At 35.1% G+C, this 20,309-nt stretch overlaps 3 protein-coding genes across 3 annotated transcripts in view; all 3 read left to right on the top strand.

Annotated features, from left to right (window-relative positions):
• The window catches only part of LOC124316246, a 686,332-nt gene that overhangs the window by 491,475 nt on the left and 174,548 nt on the right, over window positions 1–20,309 (top strand). The gene's annotated exons all lie outside the window — the stretch shown is intronic.
• LOC124316281 lies at window positions 14,024–16,416 on the top strand. Its single transcript, XM_046782133.1, has 8 exons — window positions 14,024–14,337; window positions 14,417–14,689; window positions 14,762–14,915; window positions 14,985–15,115; window positions 15,176–15,307; window positions 15,403–15,545; window positions 15,632–15,899; window positions 15,970–16,416. Exons 1-8 carry the CDS (start codon window positions 14,121–14,123, stop codon window positions 16,083–16,085), a joined length of 1,434 nt encoding a protein of 477 aa, XP_046638089.1. The 5' UTR covers window positions 14,024–14,120; the 3' UTR covers window positions 16,086–16,416.
• LOC124316526 lies at window positions 17,307–19,540 on the top strand. The gene is made up of 8 exons (XM_046782523.1): window positions 17,307–17,574; window positions 17,724–17,900; window positions 17,989–18,198; window positions 18,270–18,397; window positions 18,492–18,626; window positions 18,705–18,847; window positions 18,931–19,207; window positions 19,279–19,540. Coding segments are annotated over exons 4-8 (696 nt in total). The 5' UTR covers window positions 17,307–17,574; window positions 17,724–17,900; window positions 17,989–18,198; window positions 18,270–18,396; the 3' UTR covers window positions 19,419–19,540.

The raw sequence follows: 20,309 nt of genomic DNA, 5'->3' as shown, positions 1-20,309 counted from the left end.
TAAGAAGAAACTTAGTACATGTGACAGGTTGCATTGGTTATGAAGAAATACAAAAAAACGTCCCAAACATCTAGCCTGAAATATTTCCAAATCGTGGTGGAGACCTTTCTTATCACATGTTTTAGTATTTTTCGTGTTGAACCAGTATAGAATACTCTATTTTACAATAATTATAAGAAGAAACTCAGAACATGTGACAGGTTGCATTGGTGTTGAAGAAATACCAAAAAAAAACGTCCCAAACATCTAGCCTGAAATATTTCCAAAACGTGGTGAAGACCTTTCCTATCACATGTTTTAGTATTTTTCGTGTTGAATCAGTATAGAATACTCTATTTTACAAAAATTATAAGGAGAATTTCAGTACATGTGACAGGTTGCATTGGTGTTGAAGAAATACCAAAAAAACGTCCCAAACATCTAGCCTGAAATATTTCCAAATCGTGGTGGAGACCTTTCCTATTACATGTTTTAGTATTTTTCGTGTTGAATCAGTAAAGAATACACTATTTTACAATAATTATAAGAAGAAACTCAGAACATGTGACAGGTTGCATTGGTGTTGAAGAAATACCAAAAAAAACGTACAAAACATCTAGCCTGAAATATTTCCAAATCGTGGTGGAGACCTTTCCTATCACATGTAATAGTATTTTTCGTGTTGAATCAGTATAGAATACTCTATTTTACAATAATTTTAAGAAGAAACTTAGTACATGTGACAGGTTGCATTGGTTATGAAGAAATACAAAAAAACGTCCCAAACATCTAGCCTGAAATATTTCCAAATCGTGGTGGAGACCTTTCTTATCACATGTTTTAGTATTTTTCGTGTTGAACCAGTATAGAATACTCTATTTTACAATAATTATAAGAAGAAACTCAGAACATGTGACAGGTTGCATTGGTGTTGAAGAAATACCAAAAAAAAAACGTCCCAAACATCTAGCCTGAAATATTTCCAAAACGTGGTGAAGACCTTTCCTATCACATGTTTTAGTATTTTTCGTGTTGAATCAGTATAGAATACTCTATTTTACAAAAATTATAAGAAGAATTTCAGTACATGTGACAGGTTGCATTGGTGTTGAAGAAATACCAAAAAAACGTCCCAAACATCTAGCCTGAAATATTTCCAAATCGTGGTGGAGACCTTTCCTATCACATGTTTTAGTATTTTTCGTGTTGAATCAGTAAAGAATACACTGTTTTACAATAATTATAAGAAGTAACTCAGAACATGTGACAGGTTGCATTGGTGTTGAAGAAATACCAAAAAAACGTACAAAACATTTAGCCTGAAATATTTCCAAATCGTGGTGGAGACCTTTCCTATCACATGTAATAGTATTTTTCGTGTTGAATCAGTATAGAATACTCTATTTTACAATAATTTTAAGAAGAAACTTAGTACATGTGACAGGTTGCATTGGTAATGAAGAAATACAAAAAAACGTCCCAAACATCTAGCCTGAAATATTTCCAAAACGTAGTGAAGACCTTTCCTATCACATGTTTTAGTATTTTTCGTGTTGAATCAGTATAGAATTCTCTATTTTACAATAATTATAAGAAGAAACTCAGAACATGTGACAGGTTGCATTGGTGTTGAAGAAATACCAAAAAAACGTACAAAACATCTAGCCTGAAATATTTCCAAATCGTGGTGGAGACCTTTCCTATCACATGTAATAGTATTTATCGTGTTGAATCAGTATAGAATACTCTATTTTACAATAATTATAAGAAGAAAATCAGTACATGTGACAGGTTTCCTTGGGGTTGAAGAAATACCAAAAAAAACGTCCCAAACATCTAGCCTGAAATATTTCCAAAACGTGGTGGAGACCTTTCCTATAACATGTTTTAGTATTTTTCGTGTTGAATCAGTATAGAATACTCTATTTTACAATAATTATAAGAAGAAACTCAGAACATGTGACAGGTTGCCTTGGGGTTGAAGAAATACCAAAAAAAACGTCCCAAACATCTAGCCTGAAATATTTCCAAAACGTGGTGGAGACCTTTCCTATAACATGTTTTAGTATTTTTCGTGTTGAATCAGTATAGAATACTCTACTTTACAAAAATTATAAGAAGAAACTCAGTACATGTGACAGGTTGCATTGGTGTTGAAGAAATACCAAAAAAAACGTACAAAACATCTAGCCTGAAATATTTCCAAATCGTGGTGGAGACCTTTCCTATCACATGTAATAGTATTTTTCGTGTTGAATCAGTATAGAATACTCTATTTTACAATAATTTTAAGAAGAAACTTAGTACATGTGACAGGTTGCATTGGTTATGAAGAAATACAAAAAAACGTCCCAAACATCTAGCCTGAAATATTTCCAAATCGTGGTGGAGACCTTTCTTATCACATGTTTTAGTATTTTTCGTGTTGAACCAGTATAGAATACTCTATTTTACAATAATTATAAGAAGAAACTCAGAACATGTGACAGGTTGCATTGGTGTTGAAGAAATACCAAAAAAAACGTCCCAAACATCTAGCCTGAAATATTTCCAAAACGTGGTGAAGACCTTTCCTATCACATGTTTTAGTATTTTTCGTGTTGAATCAGTATAGAATACTCTATTTTACAAAAATTATAAGGAGAATTTCAGTACATGTGACAGGTTGCATTGGTGTTGAAGAAATACCAAAAAAACGTCCCAAACATCTAGCCTGAAATATTTCCAAATCGTGGTGGAGACCTTTCCTATTACATGTTTTAGTATTTTTCGTGTTGAATCAGTAAAGAATACACTATTTTACAATAATTATAAGAAGAAACTCAGAACATGTGACAGGTTGCATTGGTGTTGAAGAAATACCAAAAAAAAACGTCCCAAACATCTAGCCTGAAATATTTGCAAAACGTGGTGAAGACCTTTCCTATCACATGTTTTAGTATTTTTCGTGTTGAATCAGTATAGAATACTCTATTTTACAAAAATTATAAGAAGAATTTCAGTACATGTGACAGGTTGCATTGGTGTTGAAGAAATACCAAAAAAACGTCCCAAACATCTAGCCTGAAATATTTCCAAATCGTGGTGGAGACCTTTCCTATAACATGTTTTAGTATTTTTCGTGTTGAATCAGTATAGAATACTCTATTTTACAATAATTATAAGAAGAAACTCAGAACATGTGACAGGTTGCCTTGGGGTTGAAGAAATACCAAAAAAAACGTCCCAAACATCTAGCCTGAAATATTTCCAAAACGTGGTGGAGACCTTTCCTATAACATGTTTTAGTATTTTTCGTGTTGAATCAGTATAGAATACTCTACTTTACAAAAATTATAAGAAGAAACTCAGTACATGTGACAGGTTGCATTGGTGTTGAAGAAATACCAAAAAAAACGTACAAAACATCTAGCCTGAAATATTTCCAAATCGTGGTGGAGACCTTTCCTATCACATGTAATAGTATTTTTCGTGTTGAATCAGTATAGAATACTCTATTTTACAATAATTTTAAGAAGAAACTTAGTACATGTGACAGGTTGCATTGGTTATGAAGAAATACAAAAAAACGTCCCAAACATCTAGCCTGAAATATTTCCAAATCGTGGTGGAGACCTTTCTTATCACATGTTTTAGTATTTTTCGTGTTGAACCAGTATAGAATACTCTATTTTACAATAATTATAAGAAGAAACTCAGAACATGTGACAGGTTGCATTGGTGTTGAAGAAATACCAAAAAAAAACGTCCCAAACATCTAGCCTGAAATATTTCCAAAACGTGGTGAAGACCTTTCCTATCACATGTTTTAGTATTTTTCGTGTTGAATCAGTATAGAATACTCTATTTTACAAAAATTATAAGGAGAATTTCAGTACATGTGACAGGTTGCATTGGTGTTGAAGAAATACCAAAAAAACGTCCCAAACATCTAGCCTGAAATATTTCCAAATCGTGGTGGAGACCTTTCCTATTACATGTTTTAGTATTTTTCGTGTTGAATCAGTAAAGAATACACTATTTTACAATAATTATAAGAAGAAACTCAGAACATGTGACAGGTTGCATTGGTGTTGAAGAAATACCAAAAAAAACGTACAAAACATCTAGCCTGAAATATTTCCAAATCGTGGTGGAGACCTTTCCTATCACATGTAATAGTATTTTTCGTGTTGAATCAGTATAGAATACTCTATTTTACAATAATTTTAAGAAGAAACTTAGTACATGTGACAGGTTGCATTGGTTATGAAGAAATACAAAAAAACGTCCCAAACATCTAGCCTGAAATATTTCCAAATCGTGGTGGAGACCTTTCTTATCACATGTTTTAGTATTTTTCGTGTTGAACCAGTATAGAATACTCTATTTTACAATAATTATAAGAAGAAACTCAGAACATGTGACAGGTTGCATTGGTGTTGAAGAAATACCAAAAAAAAACGTCCCAAACATCTAGCCTGAAATATTTCCAAAACGTGGTGAAGACCTTTCCTATCACATGTTTTAGTATTTTTCGTGTTGAATCAGTATAGAATACTCTATTTTACAAAAATTATAAGAAGAATTTCAGTACATGTGACAGGTTGCATTGGTGTTGAAGAAATACCAAAAAAACGTCCCAAACATCTAGCCTGAAATATTTCCAAATCGTGGTGGAGACCTTTCCTATCACATGTTTTAGTATTTTTCGTGTTGAATCAGTAAAGAATACACTGTTTTACAATAATTATAAGAAGTAACTCAGAACATGTGACAGGTTGCATTGGTGTTGAAGAAATACCAAAAAAACGTACAAAACATTTAGCCTGAAATATTTCCAAATCGTGGTGGAGACCTTTCCTATCACATGTAATAGTATTTTTCGTGTTGAATCAGTATAGAATACTCTATTTTACAATAATTTTAAGAAGAAACTTAGTACATGTGACAGGTTGCATTGGTAATGAAGAAATACAAAAAAACGTCCCAAACATCTAGCCTGAAATATTTCCAAAACGTAGTGAAGACCTTTCCTATCACATGTTTTAGTATTTTTCGTGTTGAATCAGTATAGAATTCTCTATTTTACAATAATTATAAGAAGAAACTCAGAACATGTGACAGGTTGCATTGGTGTTGAAGAAATACCAAAAAAACGTACAAAACATCTAGCCTGAAATATTTCCAAATCGTGGTGGAGACCTTTCCTATCACATGTAATAGTATTTATCGTGTTGAATCAGTATAGAATACTCTATTTTACAATAATTATAAGAAGAAAATCAGTACATGTGACAGGTTTCCTTGGGGTTGAAGAAATACCAAAAAAAACGTCCCAAACATCTAGCCTGAAATATTTCCAAAACGTGGTGGAGACCTTTCCTATAACATGTTTTAGTATTTTTCGTGTTGAATCAGTATAGAATACTCTATTTTACAATAATTATAAGAAGAAACTCAGAACATGTGACAGGTTGCCTTGGGGTTGAAGAAATACCAAAAAAAACGTCCCAAACATCTAGCCTGAAATATTTCCAAAACGTGGTGGAGACCTTTCCTATAACATGTTTTAGTATTTTTCGTGTTGAATCAGTATAGAATACTCTACTTTACAAAAATTATAAGAAGAAACTCAGTACATGTGACAGGTTGCATTGGTGTTGAAGAAATACCAAAAAAAACGTACAAAACATCTAGCCTGAAATATTTCCAAATCGTGGTGGAGACCTTTCCTATCACATGTAATAGTATTTTTCGTGTTGAATCAGTATAGAATACTCTATTTTACAATAATTTTAAGAAGAAACTTAGTACATGTGACAGGTTGCATTGGTTATGAAGAAATACAAAAAAACGTCCCAAACATCTAGCCTGAAATATTTCCAAATCGTGGTGGAGACCTTTCTTATCACATGTTTTAGTATTTTTCGTGTTGAACCAGTATAGAATACTCTATTTTACAATAATTATAAGAAGAAACTCAGAACATGTGACAGGTTGCATTGGTGTTGAAGAAATACCAAAAAAAAACGTCCCAAACATCTAGCCTGAAATATTTCCAAAACGTGGTGAAGACCTTTCCTATCACATGTTTTAGTATTTTTCGTGTTGAATCAGTATAGAATACTCTATTTTACAAAAATTATAAGGAGAATTTCAGTACATGTGACAGGTTGCATTGGTGTTGAAGAAATACCAAAAAAACGTCCCAAACATCTAGCCTGAAATATTTCCAAATCGTGGTGGAGACCTTTCCTATTACATGTTTTAGTATTTTTCGTGTTGAATCAGTAAAGAATACACTATTTTACAATAATTATAAGAAGAAACTCAGAACATGTGACAGGTTGCATTGGTGTTGAAGAAATACCAAAAAAAACGTACAAAACATCTAGCCTGAAATATTTCCAAATCGTGGTGGAGACCTTTCCTATCACATGTAATAGTATTTTTCGTGTTGAATCAGTAAAGAATAATCTATTTTACAATAATTTTAAGAAGAAACTTAGTACATGTGACAGGTTGCATTGGTAATGAAGAAATACAAAAAAACGTCCCAAACATCTAGCCTGAAATATTTCCAAATCGTGGTGGAGACCTTTCTTATCACATGTTTTAGTATTTTTCGTGTTGAACCAGTATAGAATACTCTATTTTACAATAATTATAAGAAGAAACTCAGAACATGTGACAGGTTGCATTGGTGTTGAAGAAATACCAAAAAAAAACGTCCCAAACATCTAGCCTGAAATATTTCCAAATCGTGGTGGAGACCTTTCCTATCACATGTAATAGTATTTTTCGTGTTGAATCAGTATAGAATACTCTATTTTACAATAATTTTAAGAAGAAACTTAGTACATGTGACAGGTTGCATTGGTTATGAAGAAATACAAAAAAACGTCCCAAACATCTAGCCTGAAATATTTCCAAATCGTGGTGGAGACCTTTCTTATCACATGTTTTAGTATTTTTCGTGTTGAACCAGTATAGAATACTCTATTTTACAATAATTATAAGAAGAAACTCAGAACATGTGACAGGTTGCATTGGTGTTGAAGAAATACCAAAAAAAAACGTCCCAAACATCTAGCCTGAAATATTTCCAAAACGTGGTGAAGACCTTTCCTATCACATGTTTTAGTATTTTTCGTGTTGAATCAGTATAGAATACTCTATTTTACAAAAATTATAAGGAGAATTTCAGTACATGTGACAGGTTGCATTGGTGTTGAAGAAATACCAAAAAAACGTCCCAAACATCTAGCCTGAAATATTTCCAAATCGTGGTGGAGACCTTTCCTATTACATGTTTTAGTATTTTTCGTGTTGAATCAGTAAAGAATACACTATTTTACAATAATTATAAGAAGAAACTCAGAACATGTGACAGGTTGCATTGGTGTTGAAGAAATACCAAAAAAAAACGTCCCAAACATCTAGCCTGAAATATTTGCAAAACGTGGTGAAGACCTTTCCTATCACATGTTTTAGTATTTTTCGTGTTGAATCAGTATAGAATACTCTATTTTACAAAAATTATAAGAAGAATTTCAGTACATGTGACAGGTTGCATTGGTGTTGAAGAAATACCAAAAAAACGTCCCAAACATCTAGCCTGAAATATTTCCAAATCGTGGTGGAGACCTTTCCTATAACATGTTTTAGTATTTTTCGTGTTGAATCAGTATAGAATACTCTATTTTACAATAATTATAAGAAGAAACTCAGAACATGTGACAGGTTGCCTTGGGGTTGAAGAAATACCAAAAAAAACGTCCCAAACATCTAGCCTGAAATATTTCCAAAACGTGGTGGAGACCTTTCCTATAACATGTTTTAGTATTTTTCGTGTTGAATCAGTATAGAATACTCTACTTTACAAAAATTATAAGAAGAAACTCAGTACATGTGACAGGTTGCATTGGTGTTGAAGAAATACCAAAAAAAACGTACAAAACATCTAGCCTGAAATATTTCCAAATCGTGGTGGAGACCTTTCCTATCACATGTAATAGTATTTTTCGTGTTGAATCAGTATAGAATACTCTATTTTACAATAATTTTAAGAAGAAACTTAGTACATGTGACAGGTTGCATTGGTTATGAAGAAATACAAAAAAACGTCCCAAACATCTAGCCTGAAATATTTCCAAATCGTGGTGGAGACCTTTCTTATCACATGTTTTAGTATTTTTCGTGTTGAACCAGTATAGAATACTCTATTTTACAATAATTATAAGAAGAAACTCAGAACATGTGACAGGTTGCATTGGTGTTGAAGAAATACCAAAAAAAAACGTCCCAAACATCTAGCCTGAAATATTTCCAAAACGTGGTGAAGACCTTTCCTATCACATGTTTTAGTATTTTTCGTGTTGAATCAGTATAGAATACTCTATTTTACAAAAATTATAAGGAGAATTTCAGTACATGTGACAGGTTGCATTGGTGTTGAAGAAATACCAAAAAAACGTCCCAAACATCTAGCCTGAAATATTTCCAAATCGTGGTGGAGACCTTTCCTATTACATGTTTTAGTATTTTTCGTGTTGAATCAGTAAAGAATACACTATTTTACAATAATTATAAGAAGAAACTCAGAACATGTGACAGGTTGCATTGGTGTTGAAGAAATACCAAAAAAAACGTACAAAACATCTAGCCTGAAATATTTCCAAATCGTGGTGGAGACCTTTCCTATCACATGTAATAGTATTTTTCGTGTTGAATCAGTATAGAATACTCTATTTTACAATAATTTTAAGAAGAAACTTAGTACATGTGACAGGTTGCATTGGTTATGAAGAAATACAAAAAAACGTCCCAAACATCTAGCCTGAAATATTTCCAAATCGTGGTGGAGACCTTTCTTATCACATGTTTTAGTATTTTTCGTGTTGAACCAGTATAGAATACTCTATTTTACAATAATTATAAGAAGAAACTCAGAACATGTGACAGGTTGCATTGGTGTTGAAGAAATACCAAAAAAAAACGTCCCAAACATCTAGCCTGAAATATTTCCAAAACGTGGTGAAGACCTTTCCTATCACATGTTTTAGTATTTTTCGTGTTGAATCAGTATAGAATACTCTATTTTACAAAAATTATAAGAAGAATTTCAGTACATGTGACAGGTTGCATTGGTGTTGAAGAAATACCAAAAAAACGTCCCAAACATCTAGCCTGAAATATTTCCAAATCGTGGTGGAGACCTTTCCTATCACATGTTTTAGTATTTTTCGTGTTGAATCAGTAAAGAATACACTGTTTTACAATAATTATAAGAAGTAACTCAGAACATGTGACAGGTTGCATTGGTGTTGAAGAAATACCAAAAAAACGTACAAAACATTTAGCCTGAAATATTTCCAAATCGTGGTGGAGACCTTTCCTATCACATGTAATAGTATTTTTCGTGTTGAATCAGTATAGAATACTCTATTTTACAATAATTTTAAGAAGAAACTTAGTACATGTGACAGGTTGCATTGGTAATGAAGAAATACAAAAAAACGTCCCAAACATCTAGCCTGAAATATTTCCAAAACGTAGTGAAGACCTTTCCTATCACATGTTTTAGTATTTTTCGTGTTGAATCAGTATAGAATTCTCTATTTTACAATAATTATAAGAAGAAACTCAGAACATGTGACAGGTTGCATTGGTGTTGAAGAAATACCAAAAAAACGTACAAAACATCTAGCCTGAAATATTTCCAAATCGTGGTGGAGACCTTTCCTATCACATGTAATAGTATTTATCGTGTTGAATCAGTATAGAATACTCTATTTTACAATAATTATAAGAAGAAAATCAGTACATGTGACAGGTTTCCTTGGGGTTGAAGAAATACCAAAAAAAACGTCCCAAACATCTAGCCTGAAATATTTCCAAAACGTGGTGGAGACCTTTCCTATAACATGTTTTAGTATTTTTCGTGTTGAATCAGTATAGAATACTCTATTTTACAATAATTATAAGAAGAAACTCAGAACATGTGACAGGTTGCCTTGGGGTTGAAGAAATACCAAAAAAAACGTCCCAAACATCTAGCCTGAAATATTTCCAAAACGTGGTGGAGACCTTTCCTATAACATGTTTTAGTATTTTTCGTGTTGAATCAGTATAGAATACTCTACTTTACAAAAATTATAAGAAGAAACTCAGTACATGTGACAGGTTGCATTGGTGTTGAAGAAATACCAAAAAAAACGTACAAAACATCTAGCCTGAAATATTTCCAAATCGTGGTGGAGACCTTTCCTATCACATGTAATAGTATTTTTCGTGTTGAATCAGTATAGAATACTCTATTTTACAATAATTTTAAGAAGAAACTTAGTACATGTGACAGGTTGCATTGGTTATGAAGAAATACAAAAAAACGTCCCAAACATCTAGCCTGAAATATTTCCAAATCGTGGTGGAGACCTTTCTTATCACATGTTTTAGTATTTTTCGTGTTGAACCAGTATAGAATACTCTATTTTACAATAATTATAAGAAGAAACTCAGAACATGTGACAGGTTGCATTGGTGTTGAAGAAATACCAAAAAAAAACGTCCCAAACATCTAGCCTGAAATATTTCCAAAACGTGGTGAAGACCTTTCCTATCACATGTTTTAGTATTTTTCGTGTTGAATCAGTATAGAATACTCTATTTTACAAAAATTATAAGGAGAATTTCAGTACATGTGACAGGTTGCATTGGTGTTGAAGAAATACCAAAAAAACGTCCCAAACATCTAGCCTGAAATATTTCCAAATCGTGGTGGAGACCTTTCCTATTACATGTTTTAGTATTTTTCGTGTTGAATCAGTAAAGAATACACTATTTTACAATAATTATAAGAAGAAACTCAGAACATGTGACAGGTTGCATTGGTGTTGAAGAAATACCAAAAAAAACGTACAAAACATCTAGCCTGAAATATTTCCAAATCGTGGTGGAGACCTTTCCTATCACATGTAATAGTATTTTTCGTGTTGAATCAGTAAAGAATAATCTATTTTACAATAATTTTAAGAAGAAACTTAGTACATGTGACAGGTTGCATTGGTAATGAAGAAATACAAAAAAACGTCCCAAACATCTAGCCTGAAATATTTCCAAATCGTGGTGGAGACCTTTCTTATCACATGTTTTAGTATTTTTCGTGTTGAACCAGTATAGAATACTCTATTTTACAATAATTATAAGAAGAAACTCAGAACATGTGACAGGTTGCATTGGTGTTGAAGAAATACCAAAAAAAAACGTCCCAAACATCTAGCCTGAAATATTTCCAAAACGTGGTGAAGACCTTTTCTATCACATGTTTTAGTATTTTTCGTGTTGAATCAGTATAGAATACTCTATTTTACAATAATTATAAGAAGAAACTCAGAGAATGTGACAGGTTGCATTGGTGTTGAAGAAATACCAAAAAAACGTCCCAAACATCTAGCCTGAAATATTTCCAAATCGTGGTGGAGACCTTTCCTATCACATGTTTTAGTATTTTTCGTGTTGAATCAGTAAAGAATACACTGTTTTACAATAATTATAAGAAGAAACTCAGAACATGTGACAGGTTGCATTGGTGTTGAAGAAATACCAAAAAAACGTACAAAACATCTAGCCTGAAATATTTCCAAATCGTGGTGGAGACCTTTCCTATCACATGTTTTAGTATTTTTCGTGTTGAATCAGTAAAGAATACACTGTTTTACAATTATTATAAGAAGAAACTCAGAACATGTGACAGGTTGCATTGGTGTTGAAGACATACCAAAAAAACGTACAAAACATCTAGCCTGAAATATTTCCAAATCGTGGTGGAGACCTTTCCTATCACATGTAATAGTATTTTTCGTGTTGAATCAGTATAGAATACTCTATTTTACAATAATTTTAAGAAGAAACTTAGTACATGTGACATGTTGCATTGGTAATGAAGAAATACAAAAAAACGTCCCAAACATCTAGCCTGAAATATTTCCAAATCGTGGTGGAGACCTTTCCTATCACATGTAATAGTATTTTTCGTGTTGAATCAGTAAAGAATACTCTATTTTACAATAATTATTATTATTACAAGTTTAAACAAATTTCTTGTTACACGATATTTTAATTCGATGTCTAATACACTATTTAAAGTCTTTAAAATCAATGAATCTATTAAGACACTCATGAAGGAAAAGAAATAGAAATAAGAGTTGATAGAAAATCTTCCAGGAAGTGAAAACACAACTTTAATGAATTTGAAATGACGATTTTAAGACACTCATGAAGAAAAAGAAATAGAAATAAAAGTTGATAGAAAATCTTCCAGGAAGTGAAAACACAACTTCAATGAATTTGAAATTACGATATAAATTGTTTTACAAGTTTAAACAAATTTCTTGTTACACGATATGTTAATTCGATGTCCATTACACTATTTAAAGTCTTTAAAATCAATGAATGTATTGAGACACTCATGAAGGAAAAGAAATAGAAATAAGAGATGATAGAAAATCTTCCAGGAAGTGAAAACACAACTTTAATGAATTTGAAATGACGATTTAAAGACACTCATGAAGAAAAAGAAATAGAAATAAAAGTTGATAGAAAATCTTCCAGGAAGTGAAAACACAACTTCAATGAATTTGAAATTACGATATAAATTGTTTTACAAGTTTAAACAAATTTCTTGTTACACGATATGTTAATTCGATGTCCATTACACTATTTAAAGTCTTTAAAATCAATGAATGTATTGAGACACTCATGAAGGAAAAGAAATAGAAATAAGAGATGATAGAAAATCTTCCAGGAAGTGAAAACACAACTTTAATGAATTTGAAATGACGATATCAATTGTTTTACAAGTTTAAATAAATTTCTTGTTACACGATATGTTAATTCGATGTCCAATACACTATTTAAAGTCTTTAAAATCAATGAATCTATTAAGACATTCAGGAAGGAAAAAGAAATAGAAATAAGGGTTGATAGAAAATCTTCCAGGAGTAGAAATGTTCCAGGAGTTCAGTTTTTCAAAAAAAGCCTATACGTTTATGTTCTTGTGCTTCATATCACTGATAACTTGTCTTCTAATACTTAATCAGAGGTTCCAAAACCTTGTAAGGTAACTTAAATTGGTTTTCCATTGTATTCATCTAGTTTTCTAAACTATCGTTTTCCATCCGCCAATACGCAGTAAAAAGGCGGGTTTTGATCTACACGTAACGAAACTTGCAGCCACGACTGTATATAGCCTAAAATATTTTCAAATCGTTCGGTAGACCTATGCCGCCAGTAGGCCTACGCTGCAGTTAGGGAAACACTATATGCAAGAACTCTTGCTGATGAGCCAATAATTAAGGTAATTAAGGATTTTCTTATAGAACCCGTAACTAAATCTAAAATCTAATTTTACATCATTTTCACTTGAGTTTTAAACATAAATGGATGGTGTAAATTCCCCGGACAAATTCGCTTCTTTCCGCTTCTTTCATAAGTACCGTTATGTTATCACCATAAGGTATATAACACTGAGTGACACGCTTACATTTATATAGCACTGTATAATTCAACTATAAAACAGGAAGTAATAAACTCCTAATATTCGCGTATGCCGGTATCTAATATTGGCATGTGTGTACGAAATAACAAATAAGTAAATAATTCACCGCGCTACGGCAAGAAATTCAACCGCCATATATGTAAATGACCTATACACTCGAGTCTGTATAGCCTATACCTCCTTCGTATCAAAATTCCGCAAAGTTCGTCCTGGAATATTTCATTTATACCTCTCTTTATAAAACTGACGGCATTCAATTCGAAATTCAATTTATTTACAATTATACACAGATGTTTGTGGCAATAAAACTATATAAGGTAATATAAACACGCCAATGCTAACAGTCATATATATAAGAAGTCGGAATGTCACGCCAAGAGAGTAAGAAACAGCTCCGTGCAAGTTCACTGCAGTCTCACAGTCAGCGATTGACATTCTGGCATTCGAGCTTATATTATAAAATTGATCGGGTTTTTGTATAAAAGGGACGACTAGTGATAAAGTTGCCGCACATCAGTTTAGTCGCACGGTCGCACCATTGTATATATAGTTCCCCTTCAAAGACAGAACTTTATATCGAAGGCATTCAAACAAATCAGGCATGATTTACGGAATTTCGATAACAGTTTTTCTGGTATTGTCCATCCTAACACAAGCTGGGCGAGCTTGCAACGACATTCCCGAAGATCAACCTACTTTTCGTGAAAATTCGTTCGTGAATGACGTCGATCCCTCTACTCATCAGTTGGCAGCCTCTGATGTTAATCCATGGCTACCTTATTATTACGATGATCAAACTCACGGTCGAACTCTTGGAGGTAATATACAGACAAATCAAATTAAATTATCATTTGTTTTCAACTGTTATAATTTACCTGTTAAAATTGTTTGATAAAGGAAATAGAGAGTCTGGCGAGAGCCAGCAGATTGAAAACCGCGCTGTGTTTAGCGTTTTCCCTTCTCGGCTGTTCGGTAATGGAAACATAGCCAACCCTTTCAACTTCAACCCAAGATCTTTATTTGGTAAAAGTTCGACTTCGGCTGTATTCCCTTACGACAGCTGCTCATCTCCCAACGGAGTGATGGGCATTTGCGCCACCGCTGGAATATGCACCCAACTTAGCGGCACGGCCAGCGGATCATGCGCATTCGGCAGCGTTTGTTGCATCAGTTAGTTGTTATTGCTATGAATTCGTTATACTCATCAACTTTTGCTAATTCATTTGCGGTTATTCTCTGAAGATGTCGCTACAAACTGTGGTGGGACAGTTAGCCTGAACAACACTTACTGGCAGTCACCAACAAATGGCATCAGCACTTCCACAACCAGCTGCGCTCTCACAATCAAATTAGACACAAAGTTGACTGAACAGAAGAGGCCCATCTGCCAAGTTCGGTCGGTAAACTAGAATTTCTTTTTCACACAACAAACTGTGTCTTTAAATCATACCATTTTTTTTTCTAGTTTGAATTTCGTTCAGTTTACCATTTCTCAACCGGATGCTCAATCTCTGTGCACCAACGGCGATTTTTTCGATGTTGGAGGACAAACGAACAAAGTCCCCACTATTTGCGGAGATAACGAAGGACAACACAGTAATCAAATAATAATAACCTTCGGTGCACACAGTTATTCATTCTGTATAATTCCATTAGTGTACTTGAATGTGCCATCCTCGGCCACCAATCCCACCGACCTGGAGCTGGCGTTCACTTTCGGACCGACAGCCGTTACTCGTGTCTGGAACATCTTGATCTCCATGCTGCCTTGCGACGCCAACTATCTCGGTATGAATAAGACGTCGACATGTTAATATTTGAGTTATTATTTACGATGGAATTATTACTGAGTCGTGTTTATAATGGACGGATTTCACACGCAGCCCCTGTTGATTGCCTGCAGTACTTCCCTACTCGTTCAGGACGAGTGCGTTCGTTCAATTGGCGTGACGTCGCCGGAACAGCCACCCGCCAGTTGGCCAATCAAGACTACAGCATCTGCTTCCGTCGGGCTTCTTCAAATACGGTGAGTTTTCTAATACATAGCATCCCTCGATCATATGAACGAAATTGATATTTTATATCATTTAAATTTGTTTATTATAATTCCAGGGGAGGTTGTGTTTCACGACTTGTGTTGTGACCTCGTCTCAGCAGCCGTTTAGTTTGAGTGTGGCTCGATCTTTGCCAGGTGTGGCCCTTGTCGGTAACAGCCAAATCATTTCAACCAACTGCAACAACGATTATCTGATCATTTCGGGTGGCTACGATCCCACCAATCCAAATCCAAATCCGCCCGTGACCAACATGGCGTTCGATCGCTTCTGCGGAGAAAGGCTCAACCCTCAACCATCGAACGGAGCATCCGTCACCGTTTGCAGTAAGTTTAATTGTATTAAAAAAGTGACTCGTCCTCTGCTTGTTTTGATTATTTAATTTCGATTGTACAGCCACGATCACGCCATTTCGAATTTCTTATCGGACCAACGGCGACGAAACGACGACGCCCACGTCCGATGTAGCCGGCAGTGGAAACAGCGGATTCTGCCTCAATTTCCAACAATAAAAAACGAACATAATTATTTTCCGATGATGATGTGGAATGGTATACGATATAGCTGAGTAATTGAAAGTCTTTATCAAGATTTAAACTTATTACTGGTTCACTATATGGACTTGGACAATAAGGGTAAATTGATTGGCTCGTGTCGTCGTGTTCCAACTCATTTTCATGTGGCTCTTTAAGCAAGTTTTATTTCACGGTGGCGGTACGGATGGGAAAATTATTTATTATAGATGAATTAATTTTTCAGCACACGGAATTATTTGTGCAGACTGAAAAATGTGCAATTAAAAATATAAGTTATTCATCATTGAAGTAGTAATAAATATACAGAAGAAAACTATTTGCGCGAACATATTTTCATGCAACAACTAGTGCTGTGAAGTATAAATAGCGTGTCCTTGTACACACAATGTATTTGCAAGTATTTTTATATTAGCGTTTCGCTCAAGCCATTATTTATTGTCGAACTTGGAAAGTGGTCAAAAATCCGTACGATATTCTTTCACATATCGCTTACCGGCGTACGTGATGCAGGTCCAGTCCATAAATTCAGGAACGACTTCCCCAGACGAACAAAGCAACGGAATTTTTGTTGTTGGGCAGCGTCCTTCACGCGTCATTTGGTGGGAATGGAAGCCAACAACCCTGCGCAATCCGAACTGCTATATACAACGCTTTATTTGAATATTCTTTCGGCGTGCGTGTATGTATAAGCGAAGAGGTTTGCATTCATCATACGGGGCTCCCTTCTTAATAGCCAGGGAGTTTCCCCGCGCTCGTAAAAATTAACTGCCAAAACAACTGGGAACAACAGTGGAACACGCAACTCTCTCCAACCGAGTCTCCAACCAAGCAATTCAGAGATACAGTATAGATATTATTTTTCCAAGTATATATTTTTCCTCTCTCCCACAGTCGTTTAATATATTAGACTTCCAAGTCAATATTTTTCTATATCCCTCGGCAACAACAGAACACGTTCAATGCGGACGAATTCTCAAAAAGGTGCGCTTCAAAGGCTGCGGGTATAGTATAGTCACGGCCAAGGTTACGGTCAACAAACCCACTTCTTCCTATTTTAGTGTGGCAGGGAATTAAATGTGTGCCAGCACGTGAAAGCGAACAGCCAAAGCAGCAGCATTGACCTTTCCACAACGGGTGGCGAAACTCTCCGGTGTGGTATAAAAAGACGAGGCCTTTGGGACGACCTTTCAGGTCTCCGGCAGTCTCCAAACAAGCTGCTGCTCCTACGTCATTTTTTAATAAAAATAATAATAATTTTAAATATAATAGAAGATGCAGAAATTCTGTTTATTTTTTACTGTCGCTTTGATGTTATTACAAGCCAGCCGCGCTTCGATTGAGGAAGAGCAAGTCGCCAACAGACAATCTGCCAATTCTTACCTCTATCCTTACCAATTTAATCCTTATTCTTGGCGGCCGTGGAATTTCCCGTATTACCAGTTCCAACCGGAAGCTCGAATTCCACGTATGCCCTATAACCATGATTATATGTCACTTAGATTTAAATGATAACCATTAATTCTTTGGGTATAATGCTCGCGCACAAGCGAAATCCAACTGTTTCTATGTATATATAAAGATTGTAATTGCATAATAAAAATTTATTATCTATAGAAAAAAATGAAGAAGTTGCAGTGGAGTCGGACCGCCAGTTTTATCCCGGATATCCCGGATACCCAACCTGCAGGTCTCACACCGGTGAAAAAGGCAATTGCGTTGATCCGGCAACTTGCAGTACGTCCGGGGGCCGAGCCAGTGGCACTTGTATTAACGGCAATGTCTGTTGCGTCAGTAAGTTTGACTTTCATTTAATTTCATAAACTGATATGAGAAGTGATCATTTAACATGTATACGGTCTTTGATGGTTGTTTAAAAAAGATGTGGTAACAAACATATGCAACAGACATCACGGTGGGCGGAGCAGTGAAACGACTTCAATCAACAACACTTATTGGCAATCGTCTTTGAGGCCGATCAAAGCTTCATCCAGCTGCACTCTGACAGTCAGGCTGGACAACAGATATCCCGATCCGTATAATCCCATTCCACCGGTTGCCCCTTTCTACGGGATATCAGTCTGTCAAGTTGGTAAGCATCGCACAACTTCCATTAGAAATGACAGCTGATGTAAACAGAGCAGACGAAAATTTAATGTTTAGGTTGGATTTCCTGGTGTTTTCAATCTCCCAGCCCGACTCCGAATCCATCTGCAGTGGTGATTACTTTGAAGTAGCTGGAGCCATTAACACAGTCCCAAATATTTGCGGATTCAATGACGGGCAGCACAGTAAGTATATACAACCTCCAAGCTATATAATGTGATAACTGGCTCAATTCATTTAAAATTTAATGGACTTCTTTTGTATATCTGTGATTTCTAGTGTATTTACATGTGCCACCGTCAGCCACCACGCCCACTGACCTGCAATTGACGTTCAACTTTGGGTTGTCCGACATTGAAATCCGCGCCTGGAACATTTTGATTTCCATGATTCCTTGTGGTTCTCCAAAGCTCGGTAAAATATATCTTTAACTTCAATTGCTTTAATCTAAAATATGGGAGGTTTTCATTCGACTTTTAATTTAATTTGCAGCGCCATCAGATTGTCTTCAATATTTCACGGCCCGTTCCGGAAGTGTCAAGACGTTCAATTGGCGTGATGTCGCCGGAACGGCCACTCGACAGCTGGCCAATCAAGATTACAGCATCTGCTTCCGGTCGACGCCAGCTTCTTTGGTAATGTTATCACTTGAGTGGCGCTTTATTCAAAATAATCCAAAACGGATTAATTTAATAATCTGTCAAATTTTTATTTACAGCAAAGACAATTGTGCCTGACACCTTGCACGGTTCTCACGACACAGAAGCCCTTCAGCCTCAGCACGGCGTCAGCCATTTCAGCTGCTAATGTGACTGGAGCTATGACGACCGACGTGAGCCAATTGGGATCCCTCAACTGCAACAACGACTTCCTAGTCATTCCGGGCGGTTTCAACGTTGGAAATCCTGCACCTGTTCTAAACATGGCCTTCGATCGCTATTGCGGGGAAAGGTTGAACGCTCTTCCAGGCAGCCCCATCTCTACCACCATTTGCAGTAAATTAAAACAGAATTTCTTATTTATTTGTTTACAGACATTGTTTATTAATCTCTCGAAATATTGATAGCCACCGCGACGCCGTTCAGAATGCTGTACCGGACGAATCGAGACGAGACATTGACTTCGCCGACAATCGATTCTGCATTCAATTCCATTCCTGCCAACGGAAACCGGGGATTCTGCCTCAGCTTCCGGGTCCAGCAATAAGATTTGGAAGAATTGACTTGGGGACGTATATAATAATGCCGGGATAACCATTTAATTTATATTTAACTGTTTTGATGTATAAGACGTTTGTTCGCATATCTAATAAAACTGCTTTCCGTGTATTCGGCTGTTTCGTGTGTTAAAATCCTTTTGCGCGTTTTATCATTATTTTATATTTTAAAAATTCCGTTGAACTGAAATTCCTCTTTCGCTGTATAATTTAGTTTAGTTATGATCGCTTAATGTTTCAGGCCATAACCGCGAAACCCTTGTCATAAAAACAGGGTAATATAGCTGACAAGGCATTTGAATAAATTTCGTGACCTCCACAATATTCGCGAAATCTCCAAGAAAGTAACTGGCAGAGAAATTACGAAATGACATAATCGTAATCGAATAAGCCAGAGAAGGGCAAAGATATAAACTATAATAAATCTGATGCTGTATTATATTATCAGATAAAAGAAAAGATTCAAAGGAAATAAGTCAAACAAGTTTATCACTATAAACTTTCCTTCTCGAGTTTACACGAGATTTAAATAAGACGGGCATCACGAGCAACACACAAATATCTCAATCCGAGTTTCCCGCTGACGTGTTATTAATCCTTGCGCAATGATTAATAGCAACGCTATATATCGATGAGATTGCCTTCATGCTAACCTTGGCCAAGGTTGTCCGGTCAACACATTTTTCATTTTATTTTGTAAACGATCATCAACTATAAGACCGAACATAAAAGCACAAAGGATGGAAATGAATTCACTAAATAGGGAACACAGGCAGCAGCGCTGCTGGGCTCCAGACATTTGTTCTTTAACTGCTTCTTTATTCCCAAGACGATGAAGCAACCTCTGGGGGTATATAAGACGGGTTTTTTTCGAAAGGCCT

The sequence above is a fragment of the Daphnia pulicaria genome, chromosome 12 (assembly GCF_021234035.1).
Source record: "Daphnia pulicaria isolate SC F1-1A chromosome 12, SC_F0-13Bv2, whole genome shotgun sequence".
Classification (NCBI taxonomy): Eukaryota; Metazoa; Arthropoda; class Branchiopoda; order Diplostraca; family Daphniidae; genus Daphnia; species Daphnia pulicaria.
This window is presented reverse-complemented; position numbering and strand designations above follow the sequence as displayed.